This window comes from Ptychodera flava, chromosome 11, assembly GCF_041260155.1.
Source record: "Ptychodera flava strain L36383 chromosome 11, AS_Pfla_20210202, whole genome shotgun sequence".
Classification (NCBI taxonomy): domain Eukaryota; kingdom Metazoa; phylum Hemichordata; class Enteropneusta; family Ptychoderidae; genus Ptychodera; species Ptychodera flava.
The window spans coordinates 40,588,744-40,608,992 of record NC_091938.1 but is presented as its reverse complement, the minus strand read 5'-3'; the positions used below and the strand labels follow the sequence as shown (position 1 = coordinate 40,608,992).

General features: G+C 33.6%; 1 protein-coding gene across 2 annotated transcripts in view; it reads right to left on the bottom strand.

Moving 5' to 3' along the window:
* The window catches only part of LOC139144282 (kelch domain-containing protein 3-like), a 69,293-nt gene that overhangs the window by 13,600 nt on the left and 35,444 nt on the right, over window positions 1-20,249 (bottom strand). The window contains exons 8-9 of one of the 2 annotated variants that reach the window (XM_070714953.1): window positions 14,279-14,358; window positions 7,503-7,645 (exon numbers count right to left, since the gene is read on the bottom strand). In XM_070714953.1, the coding sequence (XP_070571054.1) occupies window positions 7,641-7,645; window positions 14,279-14,358 (85 nt within the window). In that variant the 3' untranslated portion in view covers window positions 7,503-7,640. Of the gene's footprint in view, window positions 1-7,502; window positions 7,646-14,278; window positions 14,359-20,249 lie in introns of those variants that run through there. The other variant, XM_070714952.1, reaches the window with a different exon arrangement.

Below are 20,249 nucleotides of genomic sequence, written 5' to 3'. Positions count from 1 at the left end.
GAATCTTTATAAACTTGTTGATCTCTTTGAGGTAAAATCACATGAATGTTGCACTGTATTGTACTGTAGCATAATCTTTGGCAGTAAAACATTGTTGAGATATAAATACAAACCTAATTAAAATCCAACAGAGTATAGAAGTTACTTTTATGGGCATTACCACATAAAATGAACATAAAACTTGGTTTTGGAAAAACACTAATCTCTGATATTCCTCAAAATAGACTTTGAAGGTTCATGGAGTTTAGTATCACATTGATTTTCAACACCCCCTTCAACTGCTGCTGGTGTACTATTGTCGCAGCTGGGTGCCTATTACAAGATGGCAGCTTATTCTTCCAACTTCAGATGAGTGACTCTCTTACTACAAAAATAGAACTCACACGATGTTGCTAGTTCACTCCACGATTATTATGTGCAAGTTCTCTGTTGGGCAGAGCTGGGTACTGTAACTGAAGCAGTGTATATGACAGCCATTATTCTCATTAAATGAAACTTGCCCTGCAGCAATGCTTTTGATTGGAACTATGTATTTGCAACAGCTTGAAGGTTTGACAGCTAAAATGAATGAATTGTTCAGATTTCCCTGTTTATTTTACAGAAAGGTGACACAATACATGTACTTGTGTAAGAGCAGATGCAGCACAATTCTGAAACCTTCAGGACAATTGTATGATCTATATAAATATAGTCAGTCTAGAAGGACTAAAAATAATTGGAAAATTTCTAAATCATACTTGCTGGCATAACAATGGCTATGATGTAAACTTAGATAAACTAACTGCAATGAGAAATTGTTTTATTGAGGATTTTGTGATGACCTTTCACCTACAAAAGAGTCTTTGTTATGTTTGACCCTTGATAACTAAAATGGATCATAACAACTTCTATTGCATCTCTTGAAAATTGTTTCAATTGATATGGTGAATTTAAGGAAAGAAATAATAAGTTTTTCTGACATTGTTTTATAATATCTATGTCATCTTTGACTGAAGTTGGAGGGAAAAACATTTGAATGCACAAATGCCGATATATGTATAAATTCTAAACATCACCTATTTTCAAATTATGTAAACTATACCTCTTTATGACTGAAACCTTCCTTTGTGATTAAACTGATGGGTTAGAAGTCAGTATGAAAATCATTACATTGGTGAATGAAATGATCATGAAGAATACACATTAAATTAAACTATTAATTAAAACTGATTACACACTTTGACACATCGATAAACAAAGTAATGACACATCAGTATTCATTCATCAGAGATTGTTGATATTATGCAAAGGACTCCTTTGTCTTTGCAGACTGCCACAACCACCTGGTAAACATTTGCCTTTGCATTTACACAGCCATAGTTCATTGCACTTTAATTGATTCACAATCATGTCAACTTAAAAATAATTTATACTTGGAAAAAATTCAACAACAGTTCTAGATGTGATGTAAATAAACAATCTTGTAAATATTATGTTTATCATTGAAGACTCATTACAAAATGACATGGTTTACTCTTACAAGACAGAGGGAAATAAAGGTTGAAATCACAATAATATGAAAACATACACCCTATACACCCTAATGGTTCAGTTCACAAAATATCCTCATTAAATCCAAGTATAGCATTTCCTATACTGCTCATTTGAACAAACACAATATCAGCATGTCAGACAAAATTGAAAAGCCCCCAGTGTTATTCCACAAAGTATAACTATATGCTTCTATTTGATCACGTAAGCAAGCTTTATTGGGTAAGGTATAAGTTCTGTGAAATCATGCTATTACAGCTGATGGGCTGGGTTTTTAACAAAAGCCAAACAATTATCAGATTGTATATAAAATGGATTTCACGAAGACAAATAATCTTCTCATCTGACTTAATAGTAATGTCTTAGAAGTACCATTTACTATCATTTTCAACCACTCTGTAAATCTTTGTGAGGATGACCATAATTCTAAATGATTCTAAATGGCTGTGGGTAATCAATTCTGTTTCCATGGAAATAATGTATATTATAAAGTAATGATTTGGGGTAAGGTGGCATCACACTGTACAGGTCAAAGGGACAGTAACTGTAACTTTCAACTTTGTTTTCAATGTCAGCTATCATCACTGACAGAACTTGCATAAAAGAACAGTTATCGATAACAGTTTATGAACTATTACTTAAAAGGCACTACCTTCAGGAGTGCATTAACCTGGGAATTTGTAATATCCTTGTAGAACATATTTTACCCTTGGAATATAAATGAGCCAATGATACACTATGAATAAACTTTGATGATGGGGAGATATCATTGATGTGTACATATGCCGTTTCATTTATAGAAGTGGAAATATTAGTGAGCTAATTTGGACGTTTCTATATAAATACTCTGTGTGCAAAATGTAAGAAAATCTAAAGACAGTTTATATATATATTCATTGTCATCATACACCAAATGATTGGTTTCTTGACAGTTAAAACTACCCTACACATCAGTTTAAAAAATTCAATGCTGGTGTAGATGGACAGAATAAGAGCACATATCAAAAATCCAAATACTGGTGATGCACAATTTCTATGTCTAAAATATACACTAATACTACAGTAGTTCAATAATCATTTTTGTTCATGGTAAAATGCAGTATGACAAAGTCTGTGAGACATTTATTATTTACAATATACGGTTGGACCATCCTGAACCACTAAATATGGTAAAATATTGGCTGACCAGCAGGAGATACAATACTTGTTAATAACCCTTTGAGTGCCAAAGTCAATTTTTGTCACCTTTATAAAATATAACCCAAACAATTTTTTTCAGGTCCGAACACTTTTTTCAGATTTTCCCGAAATTTTGACCCAAAACTGGCGTCTATGAAAAGCACTGTCCATTTGGTTCAAAATTTTCAAAAGAATTACAGAAAAATTCATAAACATTGGGAAAATGTTGCACTAAAATTTTGGTGGGAAAAATTTAAGCATTCAAAGGGTTAAAAGGCAGAGGATAAAAACTAAATATGATGTTACCAGGTGCCAAGAATGTTTAAGTGTACCCTGCTAGCATGCTACACATAGTTAGCCTGTAGAGGTTTCTTGGTACATAAACAATCCATGCAATAATTACAGTCTGGTTCACCGCATTGTGTGAGTGTCACTCTGTTTCATAAGTGCTATCTACAAGTATGTTCATAGTGTATTCAGGGCAAGCTTTTCATCTGCACAGCCTGCATATAGATTCTTTGATTTCTATTGTAGCAATGAGAAGATATATTTCACAATGTATATGACAACAAAGACGGATGCAATAATTTGAATATAGATGATATTTTGTTTGAAATGAGTGAAAAAAAATGAACAGCTCTGGATTGTACAGCTGTTTGACATTGATGTAAACAGAGGTGAAGTGAACAAATAATTCACCAGAAACTGAAGTGAAACTTCTGCTAATGTGACCTGCATGTCAACCCATTACATTGCACCTATAATAAGCAGCACATCTAGGCACTTCAAAACAACCATATTAGGTCTGACATATTGCTGGTCCAACGCCATGACAATGTTTCAAATTACCTGCCAGGGGTATAACCCTGTTATGACCCTTAACAGCATTCATGTATCTACTTCTACATTTCCAGTATTCCCAGGAAAGCAGTTATTTTGTTTCCTTATATGGTATGATCTATTCAAATTTAGGTGATGTGATTTATTTCGAAGTAACTTCCATCTGTAGGGCTGGAGATTTCCAAACTTTTGTAGATTTTCCAACTCTGGGCTGGAAATTTCAAGTAAGGGATGGCTGGTTTACTGCTGTTTGGTAGAATAACATCAAACAAACATTCCCTGTTAATCAGAGTTGGGAGATTTTAACTAATTCTGATATTTCCAAAATGAAGTGCATGGGTTTACCAATGTTTGTGATAGAAGTTTCCTATCTGGACTGGAATTACCTAAAAATGTGGATTAGAATTGCCAACTACATGGTAAAGACTTCTCAGACATAGTACTGGATTTACCTGCCAGTGAGGACAACATTCTCAGTTTTGAAGTGGTGATATATTGATCAGTTGAATGGTGCAGAGGAAGACAAGTCTTGCTTGACATTATCATATCAAAGTTTGTATACAACATGTCTTTCTACATTAATAACACTGGAACTGTTTACAACTTTAATACCAGCATTGAATGTTATATTGTGTACAGTAACTTACTGTTCTTATTTCAATTATTTTTGGACTAAGCTTACTGAACTGTTAAAAATTCCAAAACGATTACAGTAAACCTGGTCTACACATAGAACAAGACAACATTTAATCATTGACCTGACAGCAGAGTGTGGGCCCTGTGTTGCAGGGATAGCTTTTTATGTGGTCAGTAACATATGAAGCCAAACACAATCTTGAAATTGAACTTCTGTGCAAAATTAATTATACTAGAAACATACACAAATTACTTGAGAAGTGAATTCAACACTTATTCAATCCTTCAGATTTTAAAGTGGTTCTACATTTTTTACTCTATTAAAGAGGATATTGATAGAAATAACAGGGCAGTTATGAACTGAAAACAATCTTATTGTTATAGTTATTTATTGATCTTGCTGAACTTTTCACTAGAAGCCTTTTGCAAGTCATTTTACTACCACCAAACTTTAGTTCCAATTGCTGTACTTGCTTGTAGACTTTAAAGACACGTCATCGCAACAGAGTTTGCAAATTGGAGAGAATTATTACAATCGATAGAAACATGTAAAACAAACAAAACATTCAGTTTCCATTTGCTAGATTTTCATAAACGTATTCAGAGTTTATGTCTTCGTTTCATTCAGTTTAGATTTGTTTCTTAAACTCACAAGTATTTTTTTTTAAAGTCACAGTTCAGTGGGATTGAAAAGACTGTCTGCAATGACAAAGAACCGCATTTCACTCTAAAGGTCATAGTGTGAAAACACTTTGACACTAACATATGTCGCTTGGACCATATGTCTCTAGCCTTGTTCAATATGTGTAATTTTCACAATATCATATATGATGGAAACACTTTAATGTCATTCATTCAACTATTCTATTTACCTGCTTGCAATTTCATTTTCAGTGTGGATTCTTGCAGGTTTATAATGACAGGTCGGTACTAAGATATTTGCAAACATAGTGCAAGAGTATACTTTACATTCATTGACAGAAAATTCTCTACAAACGTTCAATTTTGTTAAAAAGAAATTATGAAACATGTAGGGTCCATCAAAATCTTGGTAGTACGGTAGAATTCAAAACAGTGTGATCTGAAGACTGTAGTTTTGTGCGAATATACAAAATATATGTTAATAAGTATATAGCTATTTATTACAACTCTGTTTACCCAGCTGTCTGTGTGTATTGCTCCGGTTCACTTCCGCTTGACTTTCATATTCTTTTGAGAAATAAATCTTGATAATATTGTAAATTTTATAATCATTACATATTGCAACTTTTGTTGGAAGAGAAAGGCATTTTGCCTGAAGTAAATACACATTCAACTAAAAATGCAGTACACAGGAATTGAAGGGCATTACAGTACTACAGAAAAGAGTTTATCAATTGAGGAAAGACCCTCCTCATCACCACCCCCTTCTCCAAAATCTGTAAACAAAAAGTTTTGGGTGCACAGAAGGTAGTACGGTAGAATATGACTGGTAGCAATAGGTCTACCTTACCAAGGTATGCCTATGTTTTTTCCCACTATTCTGACTTTCATTCTGTATCTACCACGCAGTATTACACTGCAGTATTACACTGCAGTATTACACTGCAGTATTACACTGCAGTATTACACTTGAAGGCAAATACAATTCAAGCACACTATCGGCTATCTTCATGCATGGCATATATGTTCAGTGTAATATGAACATTACAAGCCCAGGACTGAAGTGAATACAAATGCCAATACCACAATCCCTCACTCCAGCAGCTGGGGGGGGGGGGGGGGGGGGCGTAATTTGAAATAAACATTTGCCTTCTGTCACCTGAATACTTAGTTACAACACCCTTGAACTAATTTACCCAACAGTGACAGGGTCTGCTTAGTGTGTAAAGGACAGTAACAGGGTCAACTTAGTGTCATTAATGCTCCTCCTAGTCACACTCTACTTGAGTTCAAAATTGGTAGCAATTACCCTGGAGACAATAACTTGATAACCATTGAGTGACATGCAGCTGCTACCTGTGGCATGTCAACCTTTTAGTTTTATTTTTTCAGTTCCACAACACACAAATACAAACAATAAATCTTGTCAAATAATGACAGCAATTACAAAACAAAGTTCCTATTAAAAATTTTAATTCATAATAGCAATATTATTTTCAGTTTAAAATTTTAATTCATAATAGCAATATTATTTTCAGTTCCACAACACACAAATACAAACAGTACATCTGTCAAATAATGACAGCAATTACAAAACAAAGTTCCCACTGAAAATTTCAATTCATAATAGCAATATTAATCCCTTTGCAAACAAATTCAATAGCTATTGTTGCACTCAACCCCTGAATGCATCTTGGATACCAAAAAAACCGCAAAGCAGACATTCTTACAGAACACATGAGCTACGATGTAAATTTGATATATTTTATTTCCATTGATGTTGTACATGCACTTAAATGGCAATCTTTTAATTGTGATTGGTTGATGGGTGATGATATTTTATTTATCTGATCTTCTGCAGTATGTATGTGGCATCAACTTGTCCATAATCGATAGCTTTCCCTTTGTCAGTCCAAAACAGGGTCATAAAACCTTACATCCGTAAGTCCAAAAACAACATGACAAAGACATGAATCTAACATTGGACACTTTGCAAATTGGCAGTACATCAACCTACAGCTTGTTATTATGAAAATTCAGAAGAGAAATCATATTGGCAAGTAGCTAGTCTGTGTGATCCCAAAATGACATACAAGTTTGCCTATATCCATTGTCACAACAATTTTAAAGGGGCAGGTTGTACAGCTTTATCCAAAAGCAAATTGACCAACTTGAGAAAAAATTTCAATGGAAAACAAAGGGCTAACACCATGTAAATACTCAATCTCCGTACAGAGATTTTAGCGGCATGGAAAATTAATAACCTAGCTAGGGAGTCTCAGCAGTAGCCACGCTAATCTCTGCCACAGGCGACGGTTTTCACCAACTTTTGGGTATTGCGCCTTTTCCATGATATGAATTTTCTGTCATTTTTATATATAATACTTCGAACAAAAAAAATTAGAAAAATGAATAATACACTAATTTCAATATTGACCCTCGATTCCGTGAACATTTGCAAAACACAGACTTGCTCTAGGCTACAGGGATGTGAATTGATGATTCAAAATGTATGCTTTACGGATGCAATTGTCAAAGTTTTAGCAAATTATTTATTATTTTTACTAGTGTATAATGTATTATTTTTACCAGTGTGTGGAAAGTGCAATCTCTAGCTGGATTGCTCCTATCAAAATCTGAGATGTCCGCCATGTTTACTGAGCCAGTTGGGCGTGCGCAGGACTGAAAGACGTCCGAGTTTTGAATATTTAAATTTGCCTGCAGCAGAGATTGGTGGGGACGCGTGGTCAACGACTCAGAGACCCTCTAGCTTGGTTCGAATTATCCACGCTGCACTGCTGCCCCACCGCTCTTCAATCTGTGTGTGGAGATCGGTAAATACTCAATGTCAACAAGTACTAATGTGAGAACCAGGGATCGAGGACTGCCCCTTTAATATATCACACAGAGATGTCACTGACAAAAATTGTATTAATAAACCATGAACTCCAGTTTCACAGTCATTATCTCAGAAAATTCTGCAGACAGTAATCATCCTAGATGTGAGGGATATATTGATTTCAATCAGAAAAGATGTACACATGTATGCTGTAGACCACTGCTCTTGTACCAAGTCTGGACAAAATTGGTGTGGACTTGCCTCAGCCATAGCACCAGGCATGAAAATTTTGTACCAAAATGACCACCTAGCAGCCATATTGGATCGCATTGCCAACTTTATCAAAAGTGGGTATACATATACTATGCTACAGCCAGTGTGTGAAATTAACTTTACTGGTCAGGGGGAGTGATAGGACTGTAAATTTCCAGGTCCTTCATGAAAACTTGACATTTTAAACAATTTAAAGTAATCAAATATACTTCAGAATAATTTTAAATCTCATACTGACACATTCCTCATAATAAATCATACTGACACATTCCTCATAATAAATCGTGAAATGAATACATCACAGTCTAATGTAAAGAACATTTCTGTTTCATAATTCAAGTGATTCTTTTCATGGTGTGATTCTTTCTTATGGAAAGTCAGGTCGTGACTTCTGTAACTGTGGTGTCTTGACTGCCTCAGAGTATTTGAGAATTTCATGAGATGAACATCTGATGATGAAAGCTGGGATTCTAATCAAAGTAAGGTGTTACACTTTCATATTCACTTTAAATTTTTCATTTTTTGGTACCTTGATATCAGAAGTTTGCTGAAACAAAATTTACATACAAATTACATATTTTTTCATTAAATTAGGTTTCAGAGAATATTTTTAGGATTAAAAAGAGGTCAGGCAAAGAGAGTAATATGTGGGTTCTTTCATTTGGCATCAGTCTCGCATTGTCCAAATAATATACTGTTTTGAGTTCAATACAAAATTTGTGCATTTTACCAGAATACATTGAAATATCGAGTTATAATATTGTTCATCTTTATGATATGATCACATTGTGAAATGCACTCTTTTCTTGACTTTGTCGTTCACAGTTGTAATATCTTTATTACTGACAAGTTATACAAAGCTGAATTATAAATAAATACCATCCTTGGGGGTACCAGTCTATCTATAATGAGAGTCACCTTAAGATAAGCAAGATAAAAGCACCAGGAAGCTTTGGCCCTGAGTGTATACTTCAATATCTAAATGACAGTACAGCTGTAATTGCTATGGTTCACGTTATTTCCGTTTATTCCTTCTTTAAAATATGAACCATTTCAGTATATCATAGCCCATGGGATATTATGAAAGGCCAGTCTTTAACTATTGGTTGACTGGTTTCCATGGTAATAATAATGGTATGAATGGTATGACTAATATGAATGGTAAATTATCAGTTAAATATGCAAATACAACTAGGAAGTTTAAAGTTACATGTAGGTAAATCCAATTATATATATGACGATTGTTTATGATTGAAGTTCATGAATATCAAGACTGGAATATCAAGTCAACAACCAATGACGTACTCAGTGAATGTATAAAACTATTGAAATAACCTATTAGACATTAGGAAGTTACCACAGCAACAAGGAATTAGGTCGACCAAAACCAAATATCAATGGTAGGAATTTTATATTATCATGGCAACAACCACTGAAATTCAATTTTTCCAATTTGATTTCAGTAAAGTTTGATGCTATGGTAAATAGATTGGCAAAATGGAGACAATTTATATTGCAAGAAGTGGTTATGTGTTTGTGATGTATCTGACAGAATGGAAAGCAATCAATGGTTATCTTTGTTGAATTAGATTAGTTATTGAATCAGTGTAAGTTACTTTATGACTTCTCACTGACAGAAATGCAAACACTGTCATAGTCAATGTGTGTATATTTGACAGAGAGCACACACAATGCTACTGACTACAGAGCTGTACAAAGGGTTACATTTGGCTTTCATAATGCCATTCAGCATTTTTTACCGTACATTTTGAAATATCTTCACTACTGCACAGAATTATTTTTGACAATGGAACAATGGTAAATGGGTAACTCTTTCAAATGAATATCTGTAGATTTGATTTTTAAGCATAAGTTGATATTTTCTTTGACAGAGAGACTGAGAAAGAGGGTGAAGAAGGAGAATAAATATATAATCAAGAAGAAAAGTAACATGAAGTAAATGAAGACTAAAATGATAAAAAAGAAAGAATAGATACAAGGAGACAAACTGGCAAATGAATTTTAGTAGGGTAGAAATTTGTTGTCTATGATACTGTATATCACTGTTGTCTATAATACTGTATATCATTGTTGTCTATTATCTATATATCACTGTTGTCTATAATACTGTATATCACTGTTGTCTATAATACCATATATCACTGTCATATATTGACAATGCATGTATTGTCGGTATAAAAAGCAAAGTGCTGTTGGTATTACCATAGAGATTTATCAAAGGAATTGGATGTCATGCTATGTGAACTCAAACGGGTATACTCTTACAACAACATCCTATCTCTTTCCAGGAAAACAAAAACTTGCCACCTATTGATATTGCATTGAATGATTTACCTGTAGGTCTCATTTAGAATTCACTTCAATAAATCATGGGTAAAATTTCTCCATATTTGACAAGCAGATGATTAATGAAAATTGTTGTAACCTTTACCTCAACTCAATCACATAAATAGGTTTCAAGGTTAAGTTTTATCACAAATATGTCACTCATATCTAACATTATGTACTTAACTAAAAGCTCAGGACACTCATTTGCTCTTAAGTATAAATATTGTCCTATTTACGATGACAATGTATTCAAGACAAAATATGCTTTGTGACTACTTAAATTTTTTCACTACTGTAGAATAGAACTGGAATAAAATGATCATGAACTGAAAATATTTTTTTATTTAGTATTTCTGATGAGAGTGAACAAATGACAATGTATATAAATTTAAATTCCATACTTATTGGTGAATTTTATCTTATTTATCTCATTTATTGTTTTATTTCCTGAAACTCAGTGATGTACAATAAAAAATATCCATGATGTAATCTGAAGTGAACAAATGATATCCGAATTTGTTTGGATTTGCAATGTGACAATTTTATGAACATGTTATTATTTTATGCATACAAAATATCAGTAGTTTACAAATTTGTGATGTCACAATATTCTGTATGCCTGTTTGTTTGTGTTCCATGGGCAGAAGATACATTGCAGGAGGTAAGTATTGAAAATATCAATAGCACTTAAGTTTGGATGGTGGTTTAAATTTAAAAGATATCAGAACTCAAAGTTGCCTTTTATTAATCTAAGAAATCCACAAAGCAATCTATGAGACCCTTTTTTCCATAAAAATGGAAATTTCATAAATTGGTAGCGATCGTTTTCAGTCCTTTTCTTATAATACACCAGAGTGAATCAAATAGAGATTGGGAAGTTTCTAAAATAATTACTCAAGAACAACCATGACACAAGACTTCTTTTCCTTCACTTCCTGTTATTTCACCGAACACAATATTCAAATCTTGTAAGGTATCACACGTAGCTTTATTTTCAATGTTTGCTATTAGTTATAATTTAGCCTCTTCAAAGACAGGAAGTGGTTTGTGCCTAAAGGCAGAAACATGTGGATGTTGTACTTTCACAACATAAGTTTTTTCATTTCCGTGCAAATTACAGCAATTTGCTGATGGTTTAGATGTCAACATTGGTCTCATAACACATATATGCTCTGCAGGAATTCAAAAAAAAAAGCAAGTAATTTTCAATAATTATTTTTACTTTGGAGTGACTACGAATGCAATAGATGTTATATGACATGTGACGACCACACAACCACAGCTGGCAAACCAAATGAAGATATCAAAAGACAACATCAAAGTCATACAAAATTCAAATTTAGTCATCACAACATGATTATAACAAAACACTACTTTTATAAATTATTCAGTTCAACAATATGAGAAAGCAATCTTGGATTTATATAGTGATATTCTCTGTCCAATGCTTATTGACAGAGCAATTTCCATTGAAGCTGAGGTCACTCTGCCATTACAGAGTCTTTGGTAAATTTTTTACCATGTACATATATCTTGCCTATGTTTGATAAAAAAAAAATATTAACATTCGAGGTATTCAATATTCTTGTTGTGTTAATTTTGTAATTGTACCCAATTTAGAATAAAATGATGTGTACATTGTCTGCAGTTAACAATACATGTTCATTTCACATTTATATTATGCAATGTGCTTGAATGGATGATATGGATGATGATGTATATGTGATAAGTTAGAATTTCAGTGTAATGAGTAAACTGTAAGCCTATTAACCTTTACATAATTAATTTAATTTCTTTTATTAGAGTAAACTTGGGATTACAAACAGTTTATTAAACTGGGATAGCCTGACAGTTCAATATGCTTCAGTTATGTTCTACATGTACAACAAAGTGTTTGTTGATTTTGAAACAGTGCACTCTCACGGTTCTTCATTGGGTTCATAATGGAGAAGATCTAGATATGCATCAACTCATAATAATACCTAGTCTGTTGGCTTATCCTGAGTCTTGTACACTGATACTATTCAAGATTTGGTGAGTTAAACTTACTGCACATTCTTTGTACCCATGAAGGGAGAAACAATGATTTTACGATGAGCTAACTCTTGAAATTGTTTGCAGGAGATTTGACACTGGAATATCTTCCTGAATTCATGCTTATCGTTATTTAACAAATGACATTGCTGCTAAAATTTTCTTACAAGATTGACCTTCAAGATTTTGAACTCTACAGATTGATACCTTATCAACAAGTGTCTGTGTTCTTGACATATAGCAACCGAAATTGACAAGGGAATCCAGGAGGCTTCTGAATGACGTTGTTAATACTGGTTGCTATGGTAATGGATTATCTTGCTAATTCATTATCACGTGGTTGGTTTCACTTGAGGGCATTGTAGTATCGAATGGCAACTTTTGTTTAGTCAACTCACAACAACTTTCTTTCACAAAATTTTGAGAAGCATTAGATAATACTCTGACTGTTGCTATGATTTGAGTGAAAACAGCTCTAATTTCTGATAGCATTTTCCGGTAATTTTGTGAAATGCCACAACATGGAACATAGAGTAGGCAACACAAACTGCCGTTGATATCAAGTAAGGTTATGAAAAGATAATGGACTAACACTATGAAACTTAACACAACTGATACTGGGAGATTCTCAAAAGGTTCCTACTTTGCAATAAATAAAATTTGGTGACAGTGATTTAGTTTGTATTCTTCCAATTCAATTCTAACTTAATTAACTTTATTCTCTGTTAATTAGAAACTCAGCGAATGAAAAAATTGTGTTTGGCTGTTCATTGAAATATACAATCACTTACCCTCACAAGAACCAACACAAAGTTTGCTAACAATTTGAGTAAAATATCTCTCTGTCATTCATGCATCAACACAAAAGCCATGGGCGAAAATTTAAAATTGATAAAGAATTGCAAAAATTTGGATAATACTGGCGAAAAATTATGCTAAAATTTATGCGAAAAATTATGCTAAAAATTATGCTAAAAATTACAGAAATCCTGCAAGAAAGCTAGTAAATTGTGAGTTGAAAACAGTAACAGCTGAGAGAGTATAAATTTTGGTAATAATTCCTGCAGGCATGATGCATCTGAAGTGCATGACCAGAAGGAAGCAATTCAAACTTAACAAACAGTGGGTATCTTTGATCTTTGTGAATCGGAATTCTTCTCCTTTTCAAGGACTGATGATAGGGTTTGCGAGTTGCATTTCATTTTTAACCAACATTCTTTCCTGCCATATTGACAACTAGCTTTTGACCTCTGAGTCAGAGCAAACTTAAAATTGGAGCATTCTCATATTACACAGTTCTGAGACAGGCAATTGTGTGAAGCTTAATTTATTACAGAGTATTATGTTTGCCTGTGACTGCGATATGCTGTTTCATAACATCAATAGACAAAGTTTTATACCATGAAATGAAGAGACAATGAAATACTAACAATTAGTTGTGGCTGTACCGATCATCAATGGAATCAATCAACAATGCAGGCAATTATTGCCCTGACTAAACAACAGAATTACTCTTAATCATGACAGGTGTAATGGTCCAAAGACAAATTAGGATCTGGAATTTGTCTACAACATGTCAACTGAAAACTTATGCAAGTACTTTTCAAGTTATCACTTGAACAGATTTGCCACAGTAAGGACACCAGACATTCAGATATGGGACACACACACACACACACACACACACACACACACACACACACACACACACACACACACACACACACACACACACACACACAGACACACACACACACACAAACGCGCGCACACACACACACACACACACACACACACACACACACAGACACACACACACACACACACACACACGCAATATGGAACAATACTTGTGTCCCTTAATCTTTTTGTAGACAATAAAAGGGAAATATGCTTGTTCATTATATCTTCTTTACATTGAATGTTGGCTATTTATAAAAATTCAAGCCATCTTACCAAAATCTAAGATGTAAAGATCAGAATGGTCCATCAAATTCAAGTCATCACCAGCTCCAGGTGTGGGGTTTGCACAGGGGCTGAAACATTTGAAAAAAAACAAAAAATATGAACATTCTATTTCATGATACACATCACAATAGTGAGTATACTTATTCAACTCTATTATCACAGAAAGAATGACAGAATACATCACAAGATCTTATAAGCCAGTGTCAAACTTTAAAGCAGAGACCATTGATCTTCAAGCAGGAAAAGCAGCACACAACAGTAAAATATTTGCAAGATATTATATCATGATTGCTTTTTCAGCTTAAGACCTATCAAAATGTTTTTAGCTTACTACTATCGAACAGGACGTCGAGTTGATTTCTGTGGAATACCAGTATTTCTGAATAAATTACACAATGTTTAAGTTTGTACTGATATTGGTGTAAATAAAAGTTGTTGAATACAAAATGTATAATCTGTTTGAGGTCTGTGGTACGTTGTAATCACAGCATGATGATGAAACATATATCATTTGTATGAAAAAAATGTCCTGCAAACGACTGTTTTCACAAACGTTGTAAACATGATAAAAAGCTCATGCACATTATTACAGATTCAAAATGTATGATACAACAAGACATTACTGGTAGAACATATTGTTTGAAAAAATCTTCTGAAGGGATGAAGCTGCATTTTTACAGGTCAATAAAAAGAATTTGAAACATATGGTACAAATAGATTTCATAGAAATTAGATTTATTCAGGATGTGTTATCTATTTTTGTATTTACTATTTGGCATTTATAATAGCATTTCAAAGACTTCAAGGGTTGTAACAGCTGATGTATGAGAATGTGTATGACACTACCATCCAAATTAACCCACTATAAGTCAGAAAATTATGATTTATGTGCGACAATAAAACTATTTCTGAATGAATTTCTTATAAAGATAACTTTTAATGTGAGCAAAGTGCTGGCAGTGTGGTTCATCATGTTGCCTCAAAATTTAATTTTTTAGTTGTGTTGTTGTACAAAGAAATAAGTTATGTGTCAAAAGCATATGCTCTGCCACCAATTGGCATCACTCCCTTTCATGAATTGTGCCTTAAAAGTTTAACTTTTAGCTTGACAAAGGAGACAGAAATCTACCAGCAATATAAATACATTCATAAACTGTCAAAACATGTCTGGCAAGTCAAAATGTCATGTTCATGAAGAACTTTAAAGAGCCAGTATGCTAACTTTTGATAATTTTTTCACCAATTTTGTTTTGAATATCATACCATAATTCCTTGTTCTATTCCCCAAGGCATGTTGATATACACAGTATTCAGCTTGTCAACCCAGCCATATATGTGTAAAGTGCATTGTTATTGTTGAAAAGTGATTTCTGGTCCAGACTAGAATTCAAATGTAAACAATAACAATGCATAAAGACACTAAGTATATAGCTAAATAGTGGGTGTTTCAACATTCTATGGGGAGTAGAAAAAGAAGTTGCGATTGACATACGAAATAAAAAAGATGCAAGAAATCACCAAAGTTAGCATTACTGGCCTTTTTTAATCCAGTGATAATAATGGAGACATCCCCACTTCAATTTCTCAAACCATTCAGTAAGTTATAAAGTGTCCTGGACAATATCTTGCTATCCTCAATTCATTTCTTAAATCAACATTACACATAGAGTGGTATCCATTTTAACATTCTTATAAGCAGATACTGAGAACTGACTTGTGGCATAGTTCACAGAGAACTAGTTCACTCATTACATTCTGTTTATTTATTGAACTCTGCCGCATTGCTGATAAAGATTTCTATAAATTAGACAAGTTTGTTTGTTCAGTGTAAGAGATAAGCACTCTATCAAAAGATAAAATTTACTTATTGTAACAATAACAGGTTTCAATTTAATTTATTGTGGAAATTTTTTTACATACATAGATTTGCTGTTGAAGATATTAATACTGGGAGCCATATGTTAGTACGCTTTCTGATAATCTATATATAGTTATCAACATCCGTAAAATGTTATTTTTAGCATTATTTAATCAATGTTAAGATGTTTTCATCGGGCACTGGCTGTGTGTTTATGTCTTAAGGGCAACTATGGGTACTAACACGATGACATTGAATGAATGCTGAATAACGCTGCACACGGGACTTTGTATTCCAAGCATTACATGCCTTCCTACCATATAAGTATTTAGAATGTTCAAACTATTGTATCAAATTCTGATGTACAGAAATGTTGTCACTTTGATGAATGAGGACCACTATTGTTACACTTTATTTGTCAAAATTGGTAAATATCTCCCTTCAACAGGATTCTAAATTGATGTATATCACTATATAATTGTGTTGAAAACAGTAAACTATTTTGACTACAGTGGTGTGCTATCTGGAGGGGCACATAACCATTGATAGGAAAGGTTACTGAAGCAATGTTATAATGTGGTAGAGACCATGGCTTGCCATTTTGAAAAGTAAGCCTTGTTGACAACCTGCCTTGGCAAGACTTGGTAGAGGCCATGGCTTGCCTTTTTGAAAGGTAAGTCTTGTTGACAACCTGCCTTGGCAAGACTTGGTAGCAGCCATGGCTTGCCATTTTGAAAATCAAGTCTTGTTGACAAACTGCCTTGGCAAGACTTGGTAGAGGCCATGGCTTGCCTTTTTGAAAGGTAAGTCTTGCTGACAACCTGCCTTGGCAAGACTTGGTAGCAGCCATGGCTTGCCATTTTGAAAATCAAGTCTTGTTGACAAACTGCCTTGGCAAGACTTGGTAGAGGCCATGGCTTGCCTTTTTGAAAGGTAAGTCTTGCTGACAACCTGCCTTGGCAAAACACTTATTATTACAGGATCAATAGCTATACATGTATGTTGTAATTTTTGATGATTTTTACTTAAGTTTTGTTTTTAATGTCAACTACAGTTTCCTGTTCTTTTCCCCAAAGCATGTTCATACATAATATTCAGCTTTTCATGTATATTGTACACAGACATGTAAACTGTAATGGCCGTTTTTAAAATAAACAAATATAGATTTGGGATTGAATTGTGATGTTTTATGCCTACATATGACAATATCACCACAGACATCCCAAACGTTTTGTGTACATGCACACTAAAAAATTACAATTATTGATATCAAAAATATTGTGAACACTGATGTCCAAATATGTAACTCGCTTTATTATCTTCTTTCCGTTTCAAGACTACAGACATTACCCCTTGTACCAATGGTTTGGCCCAAACCCATTGTTATTGATGGTGATACCCCTTGTACCAATGGTTTGGCCCAAACCCATTGTTATTGATGGTTATACCCACTGTACCAATGGTTTGGCCCAAACCCATTGTTATTGATGGTGATTGTGGCCCTATTTATACAGGAACTTTGAGACGAATAAATTGAATAATGTAATGGTGCAGAAGCTGTAACTTTGATGGTATTTTAACTACACCAGCACATTTTCATCTCCCTAAAACGGTCTGTTGAAGCACACTGCATTATATACATTATGAAATACTATTGTTGGTGATTCAACTGAAATCAAAATGAAATTTAGTTGTTCACTATCACACATACAGCAGGTTATGACAAATACAACATGTTCACATGTTTTGGGGTGATGACTTTAGTAATGACAGAAGAACCTGTATTTGACACAAGAACAAAAATACTGAAAAATGCATCAAAAGCTCCAACTTAGACAGCTTTGCAATTTACAAATAAGATAAGATAACCACCACTGCAATTCTGAAACATCTATACCCAGTGATAATTGATTATCAACACACTTTTACTTGATTTACGTATGTCTGACGGTCACATTTCTTTAAACATAGGGCCAATGTCCCTGAAGCTACTATAGACATGGATATAAAATTAAGTATTTCCTGACTGTATGAAATTATCTCACTTAGGTCATCCTAGGGACTTGTAAACCAATGTCTGACCAGCGGTTTTGAAAGAACAAGCAACTCAACAGTTGACAGAGCTCTGCTGTGTTATGTAGAGAATAACCTTTTGTGACACATGTATTGATGAAGAAGGTGGATATCTTTTATTAACATTGTAAGTGAGTTCTGTTGAACAAGTTGAGACTATACATACTCAGAGAAAGCACACTGAAGATACAAATGTTTGAAACTTAAGAAGTTCAAGGTCATCAAAAGCATTATAAGGAATCTGTAACTTTCATTGCACTGTTTACACAGATTGCATAATTGCTATAAATAGCACATGAGGAATCTTACAGCCCAGCTTTACCATAAAACCCCTATCACTTTGACCACTCTTTTAATTGACCAATCTATTTTTTTCCTCAAAACATAATTTTATTTTATCCTTACCAAGTCAACCATAAATGGAAATTAGAACTTTCTCTATCTCTATCTCTATCTCTATTGACTATTTTGAGCAATTTCTTTAAGATAACGTACAGGGCACAATAAATGACATTTAAGAATATGTCAAAGTTGGGATTCAGGAAAGTTGCCTTTACATGTTTTAATCCTCCAAGATGGTAAGCATTTCACTATGAACTCTCAGAAAAAGTTGAACTTTCTGATAATTGTACAATAAAATTATTTTGGCTTTGATGATTTCCTAATTAATTCAATTATTTAAAATCATATTAATTATTTTTTTCTGGGTGAATTGATAGGGTTTATACAGTACAAGAATTACATACAATGTAAGTCAAATTTTGACCAAAAATGACAAAAAAATTCCTTAAAAATACACATTTGCATATTTCATCACAATTTGAACAAATCTAAGTTGGGTTGTCCCTAGGGACCTGTATACCAAATAACAAAGCTGTCTGACCAGCGGTTATGAAGAGCATTTTTTACCAAAAACACCTTTTTTGGCATTAATTTGCATATTTTCAACAATATCAAAAACTTAAAAAAATTGGTTTCTCAAAATCATATTTTTCATCTACACAAAAAATATCAAATCAGTAACTACTGCGGCTCTCAAGATATTTGATTGGACGGACGCCTCACAAACGGACATACATACATACATACATACATACAGACTGACGCCGGACGCCGGACGGATACCCATCCCAATAGCTTCTATAGACTATAGTCTATAGTAGCTAAAAATAATCATGTAAGGAACCATAGAATACACCGTGGGGACAGATTTTTGACTCTCACATTTTGACAATTCTTTTCTGGTTCACCACTTGTGAGGATTCAATTCAAAGCTCCTTCATCTATTTTTGTGGAAATCAAAAATTTAATTTTTGCCATAGAGTTACGGGGATGGTGGCCATTTTGAATTTCAAATATTTAAGGAAATTTGTTTCTCAGTATCAAAATTTGCGCAGTGACCCCTGCTTATCTTGCTTTTTATAAGAGAATTGTTGAAAGTTTCATTTTAGTTCAACCCAAAGTTTTTGAATTTTGAGGCATGAACTACGTTAAATACACATATACAAACACACACACACCTAACAATGTTACATAAAAACACCCCTAGTTTATCAGTGGTACATATGGTCAGAGCCATGTGTTATTTCATTTCAAAAATCACTGATTTTGGTAAAATTTGATGAAATGATATCACCAAAAGAATTGGATCCCAGCATTACAACTCGATGAAACATCCAGTAATTTGAAAATAAAACCACTGGTACATACAAAGATATCATAATTCCTCTTTCTATGGCCTTACACAATTTGACAACTACTGGCAAGTCAGTATATCATACTTCTGACCAAAAGAGGGCGAGAAAAAATGTTCTAAAAATAGCGGGAAATCTTTCAAGAGTTCTATTTCATAAATGAGGCATAAAATCAATGAAAAAAGATGACGTACATTGTAAATCCCAACTGTGCATTGAATACATGTACCAGCACTCTATAGATCTACCCTTTTACACAATGGTAATTGTTTTCATTTTGTGACAGCTGTGATAAAACGCTGCATTAAATGTTCAAGAAATGATTTTATGTTAC